Source organism: Corvus kubaryi, unplaced genomic scaffold (genome assembly GCF_017639235.1).
Source record: "Corvus kubaryi isolate FWS band 111438036 unplaced genomic scaffold, C.kubaryi_AGA036_p1.0 split1-131, whole genome shotgun sequence".
In the NCBI taxonomy this organism is placed as follows: Eukaryota; Metazoa; Chordata; class Aves; order Passeriformes; family Corvidae; genus Corvus; species Corvus kubaryi.
Window position 1 is genome coordinate 2,032,423 of NW_024582073.1, and position 13,486 is coordinate 2,045,908.

General features: G+C 36.6%; 1 protein-coding gene across 11 annotated transcripts in view; it reads right to left on the minus strand.

Annotated features, from left to right (window-relative positions):
• Positions 1 to 3,100: 3,100 nt before the first annotated feature.
• The window catches only part of SLC7A2 (solute carrier family 7 member 2), a 53,871-nt gene continuing 43,485 nt past the window's right edge, over positions 3,101 to 13,486 (minus strand). For all 11 annotated transcript variants that reach the window (XM_042053136.1, XM_042053133.1, XM_042053131.1 and 8 more), the window contains 5 exons: positions 11,366 to 11,468; positions 10,083 to 10,282; positions 9,620 to 9,786; positions 8,920 to 9,028; positions 3,101 to 8,350 (listed from right to left, as the gene is read on the minus strand). In XM_042053136.1, the coding sequence (XP_041909070.1) occupies positions 8,163 to 8,350; positions 8,920 to 9,028; positions 9,620 to 9,786; positions 10,083 to 10,282; positions 11,366 to 11,468 (767 nt within the window). In that variant the 3' untranslated portion in view covers positions 3,101 to 8,162. The remainder of the gene's footprint in view (positions 8,351 to 8,919; positions 9,029 to 9,619; positions 9,787 to 10,082; positions 10,283 to 11,365; positions 11,469 to 13,486) is intronic.

Sequence of the window (13,486 nt, forward strand, 5' to 3'; positions counted from 1 at the left end):
GGCGGGCGGGGCGGGCGGGGCGGCCCCGGGGCGCCTCGGCGGGGAGGGGCCGGGGCTGGGCCGCTCCCGCCGTCACCCGCCCGTCCTCGGGGGACACGCTGTGTGCGGAGCGGAGCTGCAGCCCCGGTACGTTCGGGGACGCCCGGGAAGGCCGTTCTTGAACCAGCTCGTCGGTGACAGCTGCCGCTCGCCATACGAGGCTCTGCACAAGTCCGGCTGCTGGCTGCCCTGGGTGGGCAGAGTGGAGCAGCGAGAGCCGCCCAGGCTGTATCACAGGTGCCCCCAGGGCTGCACGTCGGGCACTGAACAGTGCTGGCCTAAGACAGCAAAAGTACATTTTTACGTCAAACTGTTGCACTCGTACCAGTCTGCCGCCGCAAGAGATTCCCAATAGCTTAGGAAAAGCTACCTCGCAGTGGAAAATAGAGCAGGTCTGTCTCTGGTCCAACCTGAGGCTCCATAGGCCGTGAGAGAGTTCCGTGGATGCCTGTGTGAAGCACATTGAGACGGTGCAGGTAGCTCTTTGCTGCTAGCAAAGAGATGAACGTGATAAACTTGATGTTTGCTGCATGTATGTTTCTGCCCACAATGAGCTGTAAAAAGCCATTCCTTGAAATTTGAGGGTTTATGTAGATACAAAAATGCTGCTAGCAAGGATTTTCTTGCTATTTTCTAAGTCCGTGAGAGACTTTTCTCTCTCACAGAAGAGGTAGCAGAGTTCTGTAAACAACCAAACCGCCTGCAACCTTGAAAAGTCTTGTTTATGGTACAGTAGAAAAATATTTTGACAATGGCTGTTTTAGGATTTTAGCCAATCACCCCCAAGGGGTGGCTGATCCTTGTCCAATTAGACTATGAAGAAAAAAGTCTATAAAAGAGTTTGTAAAATAATTAAATCAATCAATCTTGCTGCACAATTCCTGCCTGCTGGATCTTCTCTCCTCCTCCTCCCTACGGCTGCGGGACACGGTGATGTACCCTAGGGCCTAGGCTTGTGGTAATAGGTTTACTTGGAGGAGAAAGGAGAGGAAAATACAACTGGAGAGGCCATAAAGGTAGATGCAACGCAAGATGAAGACACTGGACTGGAAGGGGGGCAGAATAACAGCTGTCAGAGATCACAGGCAGACCCTGTAGTAGACGCAACTACAGTTCAGTATGAATAAAAATAAATAAAAATGGTGTCCCTGACCACAGCTCCAGGGCCACAGCAGTTGTGAGAGCAGAGTATTTACAGATATCTTAAAGGAAGCCTAGGCTTCATCTGCATCCACACAAAAAAAGTTAGAAGGTCTGTGCATAATGCTCCCCTACCCTCATAAATACATGCAACATGCAGAGTTTGGAGACTTGCTTGCCTGACCCTGCTCTGAGACTTCACCCTGGGGCACCTGGTTAGCATAAAGAAGCCAGTAGGGCCCAGGAGTGGAATAAGATGATGACATTTCATGATCTCTTTTTCATTCTATTATCAGTGTATCATAAACATGTCATCCATTATCTGTGACAAATTAAGAAAAAGAATGGTTTTGGTGCTACAGGATATTTTAAAAGTCTTTCCCCCTTGAAACAGGATACCACTAAATATTATATCTGAAAAGGTTATCAGTCTTTGTTTTAAGATAAATGAATCTCAGAGAGAACTCAGAAAAGTTGTGTAGTATAAACTGCAAATTTGCATTAGAAATATTTACAACTCCGGCTTATGATGAAGAGTGGTTTTGGTTTGGGGTTTTTTTTCTGCCATCTGCAAAACTGCTAGTTGCAATCCTTATGTGCTTTCCTACATGAAATTTTCCTCTTGATTTCATACACAGGGTAGGTCAATTATCTAATGGTGTCTGAGCTTCAAGTATTAGTGTATTATGGTCAATATGGTAATAGCACATGGAAATAACACTCAGACTGCATTAATTTTAAGACATTTTTAAACTGACATATTCCTTTTTCCTATGCAGATGTATACAATGGAGAAAGAAAACTATTTTATGAATTTTAAGTGTCCTACTTTACCATAGGTATGCATAAAAAACATTTTCATTTATAGCCATCAGAAGAACTAATGTAAACCTTCATGTAGTGACCCCAAGTCCTCCACATGAGTAGGCTGACAGATTAAATACATATTTTCAAGTAATATTTTGAATGTGATGAGATGCTTGCAGAATGACTCATCCTCATTTAAATCAGTGGCCCTATTCCACTGCTTCATGGGACCAAGATTTTCAAGACCGGTCTTAGTATGTCTGTATGTAGAGTAAGGTGATTATTAATAATTTGAAAACTATTATATAATTCCTTATAAGGAGTATACCTTGGAAAAAATACTGTCATAGCTACTTTTAAGTCTGTGAACAAAGATGACTACTCAAATGTATTTGAAAACAGATGATAATCTTGCCCTGGCAGTAGGGTTCTGTGCCCAGACTATTGTTATCCATTGCCCAGACACATGCTTTTATTCTCCTGCTATACTCACAGTACTGTTCAAAACTGAGGAAGGTTTTGGGGGTTGGTTTGTTTGGGGTCTTTTTGGGTTTTGGAGGGGGTTTTTGTAGGATGGGGGGGGGGGGGGGGTGTTGTTAAGTGTTGTGGTTAGTTGATTTGGTTTGGGTTTTTTTCACAAAAAGGGAACAAGGAGACAACGAGTTTATTCATCCAGCTCTGAGGTTGGGTGAGTACCAGGACAAGGCTTGGTGCTTCAGAAATTTGAGCATAAATGCCAAGGGCTACTCACCCCCTTTGGAAATCAAACCTAACATCATCTCTGGCTTAGTAGTGTAACACAAAATGCCCAAATTAAAGGCTGCTATTCTCTATTTCAGTGATTTCTTCACTGCTTGGAAGCAAGAAGAAAACAAACACTGCAAGTATCCTCATCTCCAGCCCATCTCCCCAGTTAAACATAAAACATGGTTGTGTTTTCCCCTCTATAAAATGCATACAATGTTATCATGTTATTTATTTTAAATGTGCTATGATTTGTATAATGTCATGACATTAGATATCTGGCATATGGATGATTTTAAGTCACTATATTATTTTAGTGTTAACTAAAACTATAGTCATGGTTAAAATTACAGCTGCTGTATAAAAGACATACAAGTGATATTCAACTTTATTTAAACAATATGGAACAAATGCACAATTGTTATGCCACAAAGCATGTTTTACAGTAAATGAAGAGCAATGTAATTTCTATTAGAATTTGGGACTAAAGTAACTAAAAATGTCACTGATAACAATTCTGTTGTAAAGTGGGAAAAAAAAAAGCACCATATTTTTAAATACAAGCATTTTTACATTCATAAAAATTCAAGACTTTTCATTTTGGTAGAGCACTTCAAAGAATTACAAATTTGTAGTTTAAATTGCATCATAATCATCCGATCTACACTTTAAATGCTCAGCAGCATACAATACAGAAATAATCACTAAAATGTACATATGAACAAAAAGAAAAGTTAAGATGGATATGAATGCTAATGTTTTTTAAAATGATGCACACATAATTGTTTTTAAAGATATGTAACATGTATTTCATGCTTTACTTTCTGGTACCACAAAAGAAAAAAGGTCTCCTAAATATTCATTATTCCTCATATTCTGACTCCAATTAAACTTGGTGAAGCTGGAGTTTACCTGGCACAAGGCTCATGAAAACAACAAAAACAACAGAATCTGTCCAACTGACAGTAAAAAAATATATATACACACACAGTTCTTTGTAATGCATGTCTGCATGTCTATGCACAGAAATCCTTCAACTTGGCTCATGTTAAGGAGTTTGATTTCTATGATCAAATGGAAAATAGATCAGTACCTGGTAAAGGCATTATATTTAGCTTTGAAAAGGTCTAGCTATTAAAAATGCAGAGGTCCTCCAAACATATACCAGAAAGAAATACTAAAAGTACAGGAAATTAAAAACAAAGATCCTATGCTATATGAAATACCACCTGCTCTTTCTGTAAAATACATATTTGCTTAACACTGAGTAACCTCAGTGCCTTCAGTGAGCATACTGCAATTTGTACAGACTTCCCAGCGTGTCTAGGAAGAATTAGGGCCCAGGAGCATTAAAAAGGTGCTTTTATTTTCTTTTTTATGCACTCAAGTAAGACATGCCAGCCTTCCTGTGAATTAAATTCCTACTGTACAAAATGTGCCTCAATGTCAAAAGCCTTATACCCAATTGCACAGTCCAGGTTTCCGGCACTGTCACAATTTCATCATCTCAGGATGCTTATGGCACATTGATACTGGCACTTATTAAAACTTCTATGAAAACACTATGCCTTATATTTCTTAAATATAGATTTTTTGGCATAAATTTTGGGGGAAAGGTGACTAGACTTGTACATTTATCATGTAACAAAATACAGAATATATATTTAAGCTTTACCAAGTTTTGCCTCTAAATTCATTGTATCATTCGAAGTTTCTGGATGACACAGGTCAATTCCTACTTAAGTACATAAGTAACTCTGTATCACTACTCTTGACATTTATTGCTGATAGTTCTGCAACAGCAGGTAATATAAATTGCTTTAACACTTGGCAACATATGCACAGTATGACAGATTTCAGGAATCTGACCAGCATTTGTTGTGGCCGAATGTGGGGAAACACAGAAGGTGAAAAGGCTCTTAGGTGTGAGAAAAAAGCAGGATTCAGGAATAAAGCAGAAGAGTTTAGGGATCAGCTTTAGCTGCGAAAACTTGAAGGTAGAAGAAGATACAATTAATAGCAAGCAAGGACATTGAAACAATGGCCGGAGTTTCTAGGTTTAGCAGAGATAGGTTTTGAAGTTGAAAAAAATATGCTTAGCAGGATAGATAAGTTTAAGCTTAATAATGGAATATTGTGCATTGTTCTAGAAAGGTGTAACAAGCGAGTGTTGTGTACAACAGAAGTACGTGCGCTGTTGAGGACTGGTTAAAACAGTTGTGTGTAAATTTTAGAAGCATGCTAATTGGCTAAGAAGCTTTTAAGAATGGTCTGTAACCAGGAAGTCTCTGGATGCCTGTGCCAGAGTGAGCTTTGTACCGTCTCTGTCTCAACTCAGTATGTGAGACTGATAATGGAATAAAATAATAAAAGGCTCCTGGAACACCTGTCCAGGCTTCTTGTCCTGTTTGTCAGTGAAAATGCCGACACCCGCAAAAGCATACTATTATTAACAGAATTGTTTTATTCACGATAACAGACAATGAAATCTAAGTTGCCTCATAAAACTTCCCATTGCAGAATTAGGACTGCAATACCACAGGAGGATCCCTTCAGTTAACATGAAGTATTCAGAAATGTTTTATGACTCCTGTACCTCAGAACAAAAAGATTTATTTGTTCTCTGTTACATATGTTTTGGCTTACTTTCTTAAAGCCAACTGGGTAAGAATAATTCCTTTATCTAATGGCATATCCAGAATGTACCAACACAAATAAAGTTTATGAGAATTTTTTTCTACAAAGGAAATAAAAACCCATTAAGCTACCTTCAAAAGTAGATATTTTGTATTAATACGTACCATTATTAATTGCACAGAACAATTTACAGTATCAAAAATACTGTTGTTAAAAAATAACAACTATTTAATTCCAATGGACTTGTGCTTTCAGCTGATCTTTCAGCAAGTACCAATATAGAGCAAATGTGAGAACAAAATCAGGATTTGTTGCATCCATCACTCTTGTGTAAGGACTAGCATGGCATATCCTTTGCTTCTGCAAAGGCCTGCTAAAGCATCTGCAAATTTAAGACTGCATATAGAAATGCACATCAAATTTACTATAAATATCTTACTTCTGGCTTGTCTGTTTTCACTCAGCCACTGACTAATAATGACTTTACACACATATAAATAAGCTTTGCTCAGTTGAAGCAACTATGAGTACCCAATGACTTTCCTTTAATTTCATTTCATATCTCATTAGTTATGTGGATAGTTCTGGTGCTGCAGCTCCTCCCATCTGTCTTAGCAACACTTGTACAGGCACATTCTATTATTTTAAAATAATTAATTTCTCTAACAAGGGGGGAGAAATATTCATACAAATGAAAGGGGAAACTGTCAATACACAAAGTGCTGACACATCCATTGGGTAAATAAGCTAGAAAATTTACTTCCTTTAGTTCCCTCCAGAGGCCTTATAGAAATTATTTTAATCAGTACATCAGATTTGCTATGGGTTAATGTCAGACAGATGCAAATGCATAGACAGGTGTGCACACACACATTCTGTATGATGGCCTTGGGAGGGAATGGAGTCTTCCTTGCATATCACAGAACAGCAGCAGTTTGCGTCTGGGGAGCCTGGCTGGCCTGCTCTGTGGCATCAACAACCATAGCAAAAAGCAAGTCTGTGCTTCCCACATGCTGAGATGTGGAAGGAATTTTAAGAGCTGTGTTTCACCATAGGCTTGTAAAGACATCACACAAAAGCTTTAAATGGGCACAGCTGACTTGCTCCTGCAGCAATGGCTTTTTTCGAAGCTGAGGATTTAAGACTACTGGGAAAGAAGTCATTTTAAGATTAAAAAGAGTGACATATTGCTCTGAAAAAGGAGAGATGTAGAAGCAGCGTAACTAGTTTGGTTTTTTCTTTTTTCTTTTTTTTTTTTTTGTGAAATTCCAGCTGTTATAAAAAGTAAGGTGCTTTTCAACCAACATAGCTCTCATGGCATTTAAAGTTCTTATACCTACCAATAGAGATTAATACCAATGGCTAATGCCAGCAGCAGATTGCAATTCTCCATGACAAATTCCAAGACAATTCTTACTATAGGGAAGGATTTGTAAATACATTTTTGCAAAATACTTCATATTGTGGAATCATTCATGGGACTTGAACCTACTCCTTGCTGAGAAAAAGTGTTAAAATATTTGGGTGCCTTTGACAGATAACATGATTTATACTGAAAGAAGAACAGTTTCTGGTTTTACCAGCATGAAAATAATTGTTCACCCAGCACAGCCACACCAGTTTGGTTCTTTACATAAATTAGCATGAAGACATCATACCCACATGAAGGGGTTTGTGGATGTAGGCTTGGCTCACAAAAAAGTGCTGTGCTAACATATGTGTAAGACTTAATGAAGCACTGAAATACTCTTTTGATAAGGCTTTTTCCCAAAGTCCAAACCTCTGGTTTTTTAACCTCCCCTGAAAAGAAAGCCAGGATTTTGTGCATTAATTTTTCTTAGGAGAAGCAATGTGTAACGTAATCTCAGCAATATCAGTTCTGGAACATGATAAAGGAGAAAGTATAGGGGGAAAAATGTTAGGAGGAAAACTGGATGACGGCTGTAGGTAAGTACCAAATTATATAGTGGGATAGAATTCTGGCCCTTCTGAAGTCAAAAGCACAAAATTTGCTAAATCACATCTGATTGTCACTGTCAATATTGTAACCAACAGATTATTCCCCAGATGATTTTGCAGAAAACAAAAGAGCTCCTCTTGTGAGTATTATTCTATACACACAGCATCCTTCAAAGAAAAGGCATGCAGTTAAGCAGAAATCTTGAATGCTATTTAGAGGGACTAAAAACCTTTGGAGTATCTTCACTGCTTGAGTTCTCCGTGACTACTGATGAGTAGTCATGGGTAGTAAAGAGAAGCAATTACTTCTTTTTACATAAATATATGATCCTCTAATTTTTACAAAGTATCTAATCCATACAATTACCATTAATTTTGCAAATACTTTCCAGGCTTGTATGAATGAAATTTATCTCCCATGAGTTACTTCAACAGAAAGAAGAGAATTTAGATTGTTACCAAAACATGTAACGAAGATAAGGAGAAGGTATGAAAGGCACTTGTGTTCACAGTGCATTGTCAAATACTCAGAACGTCTTGCAGACAGTTCTAAAATTCTTCATATTTGATGATTGCCAGTGACTTTGCATGACACTTCAAATAATGTCTCCAAATTTTTGCTTGCCAAAGGGTACTTTTTTTTTTAAATTTAAATATTAATCTCCATGCTGTCAGTTCTGAAATGATGAAGACAGATTAGCAGCTTGTCCAAAATACCAGTCAGGCCTTGTAGTAAACACTTTCAATAGGCCCAGTGTTGGCAGAAAGCTTCCAAAATTTCAGTCTGCAAGTAAAATCCCAATTGAAGGTTTAAAATATTTGTGTGTTTGCAGAGTTTAACATTCACTTGTCCTTTCATGTGGAAGAAATTGATCCCTTTCATTTGCATTTTCAGTGTCATCCACTTCTTCCACTGGGTTCTTTTCTTGCAACCCACTATTTTCTGAACAAGAATCATCATATCCATCTCCCTGATGACCTTCAACACTGTGTCTGATGCCATAAGCAAAGTAAATGACGAAGCCTTCCAAAAGGAGAAAGAAAAGGTTCATAGGGTTTTCAGGCAAGTAGTGCATTAAAAAGTAGTTATTTCTCTCTGGCTGAACAGATTTTGCAAAAGAATTTTCTTCTTCAGATACCAGAATCAGAGCTCATGCTTCAGGTCTTCCCTGTTTCTATAAGAAGTTCTAGTGCATAATTTTTGCATAATTAAATGTTCTAATAGATTATGGAAACTACTATCTCTAATTTACGTCTAGATGGAATAATACAGTTTTCTATATCTAAAAGAGGACAGATTGATATACTGGAAAGAAACGTGTTACAAGCAGGTTTCTACACAATTTTAGCTATACTTACTAGGAAAAAAAATCATTGCTCATTGGAATTCTTCATATTACCTAAAAGCTATATTTGCAATTTTGACTGCATATAAATATTTCTTCTGAAGCATGTTCTTGTTTTGATCAGAAATATTAGCTGACTTTTATTAAATCACAGATATTTTTTCAAATATTTAAGGAGAAGAATGTTCTAAGATGGGATTCGTAAGTTCTAGTGTATGAAGTGACTGAAATGAACAGAAGTACATACCAAGTGCCATCCAGATGCTAAATCTCATCCAAGTTTCTCCACTTAATTGTACCATCAAGTAAATATTTACCAGTATACTGAATGATGGCAAAAATGGCAATAGTGGAACCTAAAAGGAAATATTTAATATGTTTTTATTAAATATTTTTTTTTTTTTTGCATGTTACACTTCAGGTATATAACACAAACTAGAGGTAACACATGTAATCACTAATAAAGAATTTAAATTTTTTTTGCTGTTGTAATGTAGTGAAATTTTCTTTTTCACTGGGCTTAACCAACAGTTTCTACAGATCTTAAACTTTTAAAATACCTTATGTTTAATATATATTCTCTAAGGCTATAGAAAAACTTTGCAGTTTGTGCTGAACATATACTAATAAATTCCTGTATTTACAGCTGAAAAATAATGTATCTATCTCTCTTATTCTGGAATGCTCCCCCAGCTCCACCAGATTCCTTGACCTTCATCACTGTACTTCATTATTTCCATTAAATAACTGATCTTAGAATATAAGTGAAAGTGCAAAAGGAAAGGATTTATACTCTGTATTGAGGTCCAAAGGATTGCAGACTACACAAAGTGATTGTACACTCATCAGTTTCTGAGTTGTTTTCCAGCTTCTAAGTTCTCTCTTCCACTCATTAGAATCCATCCAAAGCTCTCATCAGAGAGTAACATAGAGAATACATTATTTACCATAAAGGCTACTTTCTGCCGGTTCTGAGGCTGCCTTTGGATGAGGAGAATCGTAACTATGAATGTTACCACCAAAAAAGCAAGAAGGCCAATACTCCAGGGCTCCAAGTTAGCAATGAAATGAATCCCATATGTCATGAGGATACTCAAGCCACAAATGGAGCAACCTGTATAAAACCCAAAAAAATTATGGAAATATGTCACTTAATCTCTGCACTGAAGAGGAAGTGACTTCTAAGAAGAGTGATAGCAAGCTTCAACGTGTACTGTTGTTATGAATATGTTTAATTAAATGAAAATTACTACTGATTAGATTTATTCATCAAGAAGGATAAAAGCACAGAATGACACCTTTAGTATGACTGAAAGAAGGCATGTTATCAGCAGATTTTTAATTCTGCCTTTAATAAAATTCCACCATGTATGTTAATGCATACATGAGTTTGGACAGCCGAATACTTACCTAAGAGACTCACTAAAATGTTAACTATAGTTGCAGTCTGCTCAGTTGGTAAACTGGATGGACTAATCAAGGCCTGAAGATGGAAGCTATTCTCTTCTATCATGTTTATCTGTGACTCACTCACTGCAGATTCCCTTTCAGCTGCAGCCAGAGCTGCTTTCTCTGGAGAGTATTTTGGTTCCTCATAGGTGGGTTGGTACCTATGCATAAAACAGAGTAATAAAAAACCATTAAGCATACTTCCGGATTTGAAGCAATATGACTCTAGGAATGTATTTAAGTACTAAATTCTTTTCAGTAGAGCATTGGAATTTCCCATGTTTTAACTGCACTGCAACAGCATTATTAGTCACTATCATATATAAAAATACTTGCAACTCACTTTTTGGATTGGTTTGTTTGGAGATTTTTTTGGGCAGTTTTTTAAGCTACCTGAATGCACCAGCAGCTCAGATAAATGACCAGTCCCATCCAGAAAGAAAGGACAGGGTCTGGTAGTCAACAGCAAGGAAAGAGTAAGGGAGCTTGTTTCTGACTTGCTTCCCATACTATAAGAGGCTTCTAACTGGAATTAACAGAAAATTTACATCTGCTTTGTTAGCTTTTAAGTGTATTTTTAAAAATACATATGGTAAATAAGTCCTTTTTAAATAGAATAGGCTTCTCTTTTAAAGTGTAAATTATTGCAACAGTGAATTTGAGCTGAATTTAAGCTGCTACACTTTTCAGAGTTAATTACTTAGCCTTAAGTAATAAAGGCTGACTTTTTAAAATAAAAAGAGCAAAACATAATAAAATGAGCTGTGGCTAGCAATATATAATTCTATAGCTTTACAAACATGACTGATACCAGTTTTACTGAGAAGTATTTATAATCTCACTCACTGAGAGATAATATTTGCACTCTCTTCTAGCGCTACCATAACTTAAAACACTTGTCTGGTCTTACATTTCTGACTAGGATAATACAAAGCAACTATTTGAACTTGTTCGTCCTGTGAACCACCTAGAACATCTACCCCTTTGACATATAGTCCCCAAAATGCAATATGCCTGATGTACAGCATAGATTGTACTTATATCAAAATATCATTCATTGAATTCTGTACTGAAGCTTATATTTAGTACCTTTGGAACTAATCTGTGGACCAATACTTCTTCAGGAAAATAAAAGGTGTCTAAATTTTACCAGAAGCTTTGACCCAACTCACTGCTATACTTACATAACAATATACCAACACAAAGTAAACCACAGTAGAATACAAAGGATGTTTTTGGCTCACCTAAGAATGAGGACACAGGTTGCCACAAGTGAATAAGCAAGAAGTGTGCCAATAGACATCATGTCCACTAAAGCCTTTAGGTCAAACAGAAATGCCATTACAGCTAAAAAAGAAAAGAAATTGAAAAAATCCCATGAGACTGACACAGAATTGTAGAATCATTCACATTGGGAAAGAAGTTTAAGATCATCAAGTTTAACCATAAGTGCCAAGATTAATATTAAGATATATTAAGCTAAGATTTTCAAATCTGTCCGCAGCGTAACTTACTGTTTTACTGACAGCAATGTGAGTGAAATTGTGATAATCCTTAAAACCACATTTTTTTAAGGCACTGGTATCATTCCAAAACTAATTCCCTACAGTTGGGGATCTCATTCCTATAGATAGGCACTGATGAGTCATAGAGTCATGCTGCATAATCAAATGCTTATATTGGACTTATTTGGATATAAGTATTTGCACATATATTGTTGAATTTGGGCCATATTAAAAATACATTTTTATAGAATAAAGTTCAGATGCTGCAGCAGAATCTCACCAAAGCTGAAAGGATGGATCCCATTGCCAAACTGAGAAAAAGTCATTGTGGTGTAAAATTTCTGCCAAGCTGGGAAAGAGCTCTATGTGAAGAGGACTTTCAGGAGTTGCCTCAAATAAAATAGTTTTGTGGGTTTTTTTTAATGGTTATCTTACTAAAAATAGTTTTCAATTCACCTTCAGGAAGGACCAGTAACATCTCTCAAGAATGAATATTCTTAAGATCACTGAACTCAGAGGCAGAAAATTCCATGATAGTGGAAGTAATCATAGAAATCTTGTGTTTATGAAAGTTAATGCCACATTCATTTGGAGATTCTGGAATGTCTTTTTTTGTCTATGCTGTTTGCACACAGAAGCCCATTATTCATAAAGAAATTAGGAGAAACTATCAGTAAATGAAAGGCTAATTCCAATTTATTTGAAATACATGTGCTCAAAGAGCATCTTAAAATATTTGTATTTTATTAATATTTTTGAGATGCATATTTTTTGAGTCATCAGTAATCTCAACATCAAAAGAAACTATTAAATGTAGTCTTTATACGCTGTGTGTATATGCACCCTATATTCAAAAATACTTATATTTCATATTTATGGTGTGCATTAGTTAATGTATTTGTAAACAGCTGCGTAAGTGCGCAAACACACGGACACATACTCCCCTAGTATTTGATCGTGAAGGAGGAAGCAAAATGTGATTTTCTGAAAACAAGACTGCTGGATTATAAAATTATATTTTATACAATTTGGGGGTCTCTTTTTCCAAGTAAGAAAGAGTGACAGTGGATGTTCCTAAATCCAAAAAGCAATTTGCAGAGTAGATTTTTGAATATCTCACTGCTTTTCATGTTCTAAAGAGCAAAGCTGAGGAAGAACAGAACTTAACTAAAACCTCATGTACAGTAGCTCTACTTAATTTTTAATCCTACCTTCAAAAAGCTACTCTATAGCCCAGATATTCTTTAACTTTAGAAACAAAGTGAAAAATGCCTGCAAGTTTTTTCTTAGTAGTTCTTCTCTATTAAGAGAAAAAAAAGCAGAGTATTTCTCTTCCACCTATCTTAATTCTACTCCAAGAGACAACGGTAGGTCCATTTATGGTGAAACTGGACTGACAATGAAACATTTTGTCAATTTCACTTGATTACCACCTGTGAAAACATCAGTCACATAATAACGCGACAACTGTCTCAGCTGTAGTCTTGACCTGATAACTTTAATTAAACATCTCATCTCCTTAATATTTCTTACAGCTGTAAAGCTATTCATGCTACAAATACATAGAAAAGTCAGATAACATAAGCTGTTGCATACATCCATAACTATTCTGTCAAAACTACTTATGACCACAAAATACCAAATATGGTTGTTTTTTTTTTTTAATTAGAAGAAGAAATTAGTCTTTCTTCAGCAGTAGATAAAGCTGTTTTCCGGTGAGCTGTTGATGCACCAAATTCCCCAGACTGTCTAAAAGCAGTCCAATGTCAGCTGCTGCAGAGCTATAAGCAGGGCTGTATAACTGCATCAATCACTTTACCAGCTGGGTAATACACTATTCTTCTCATCATTACTGTGATT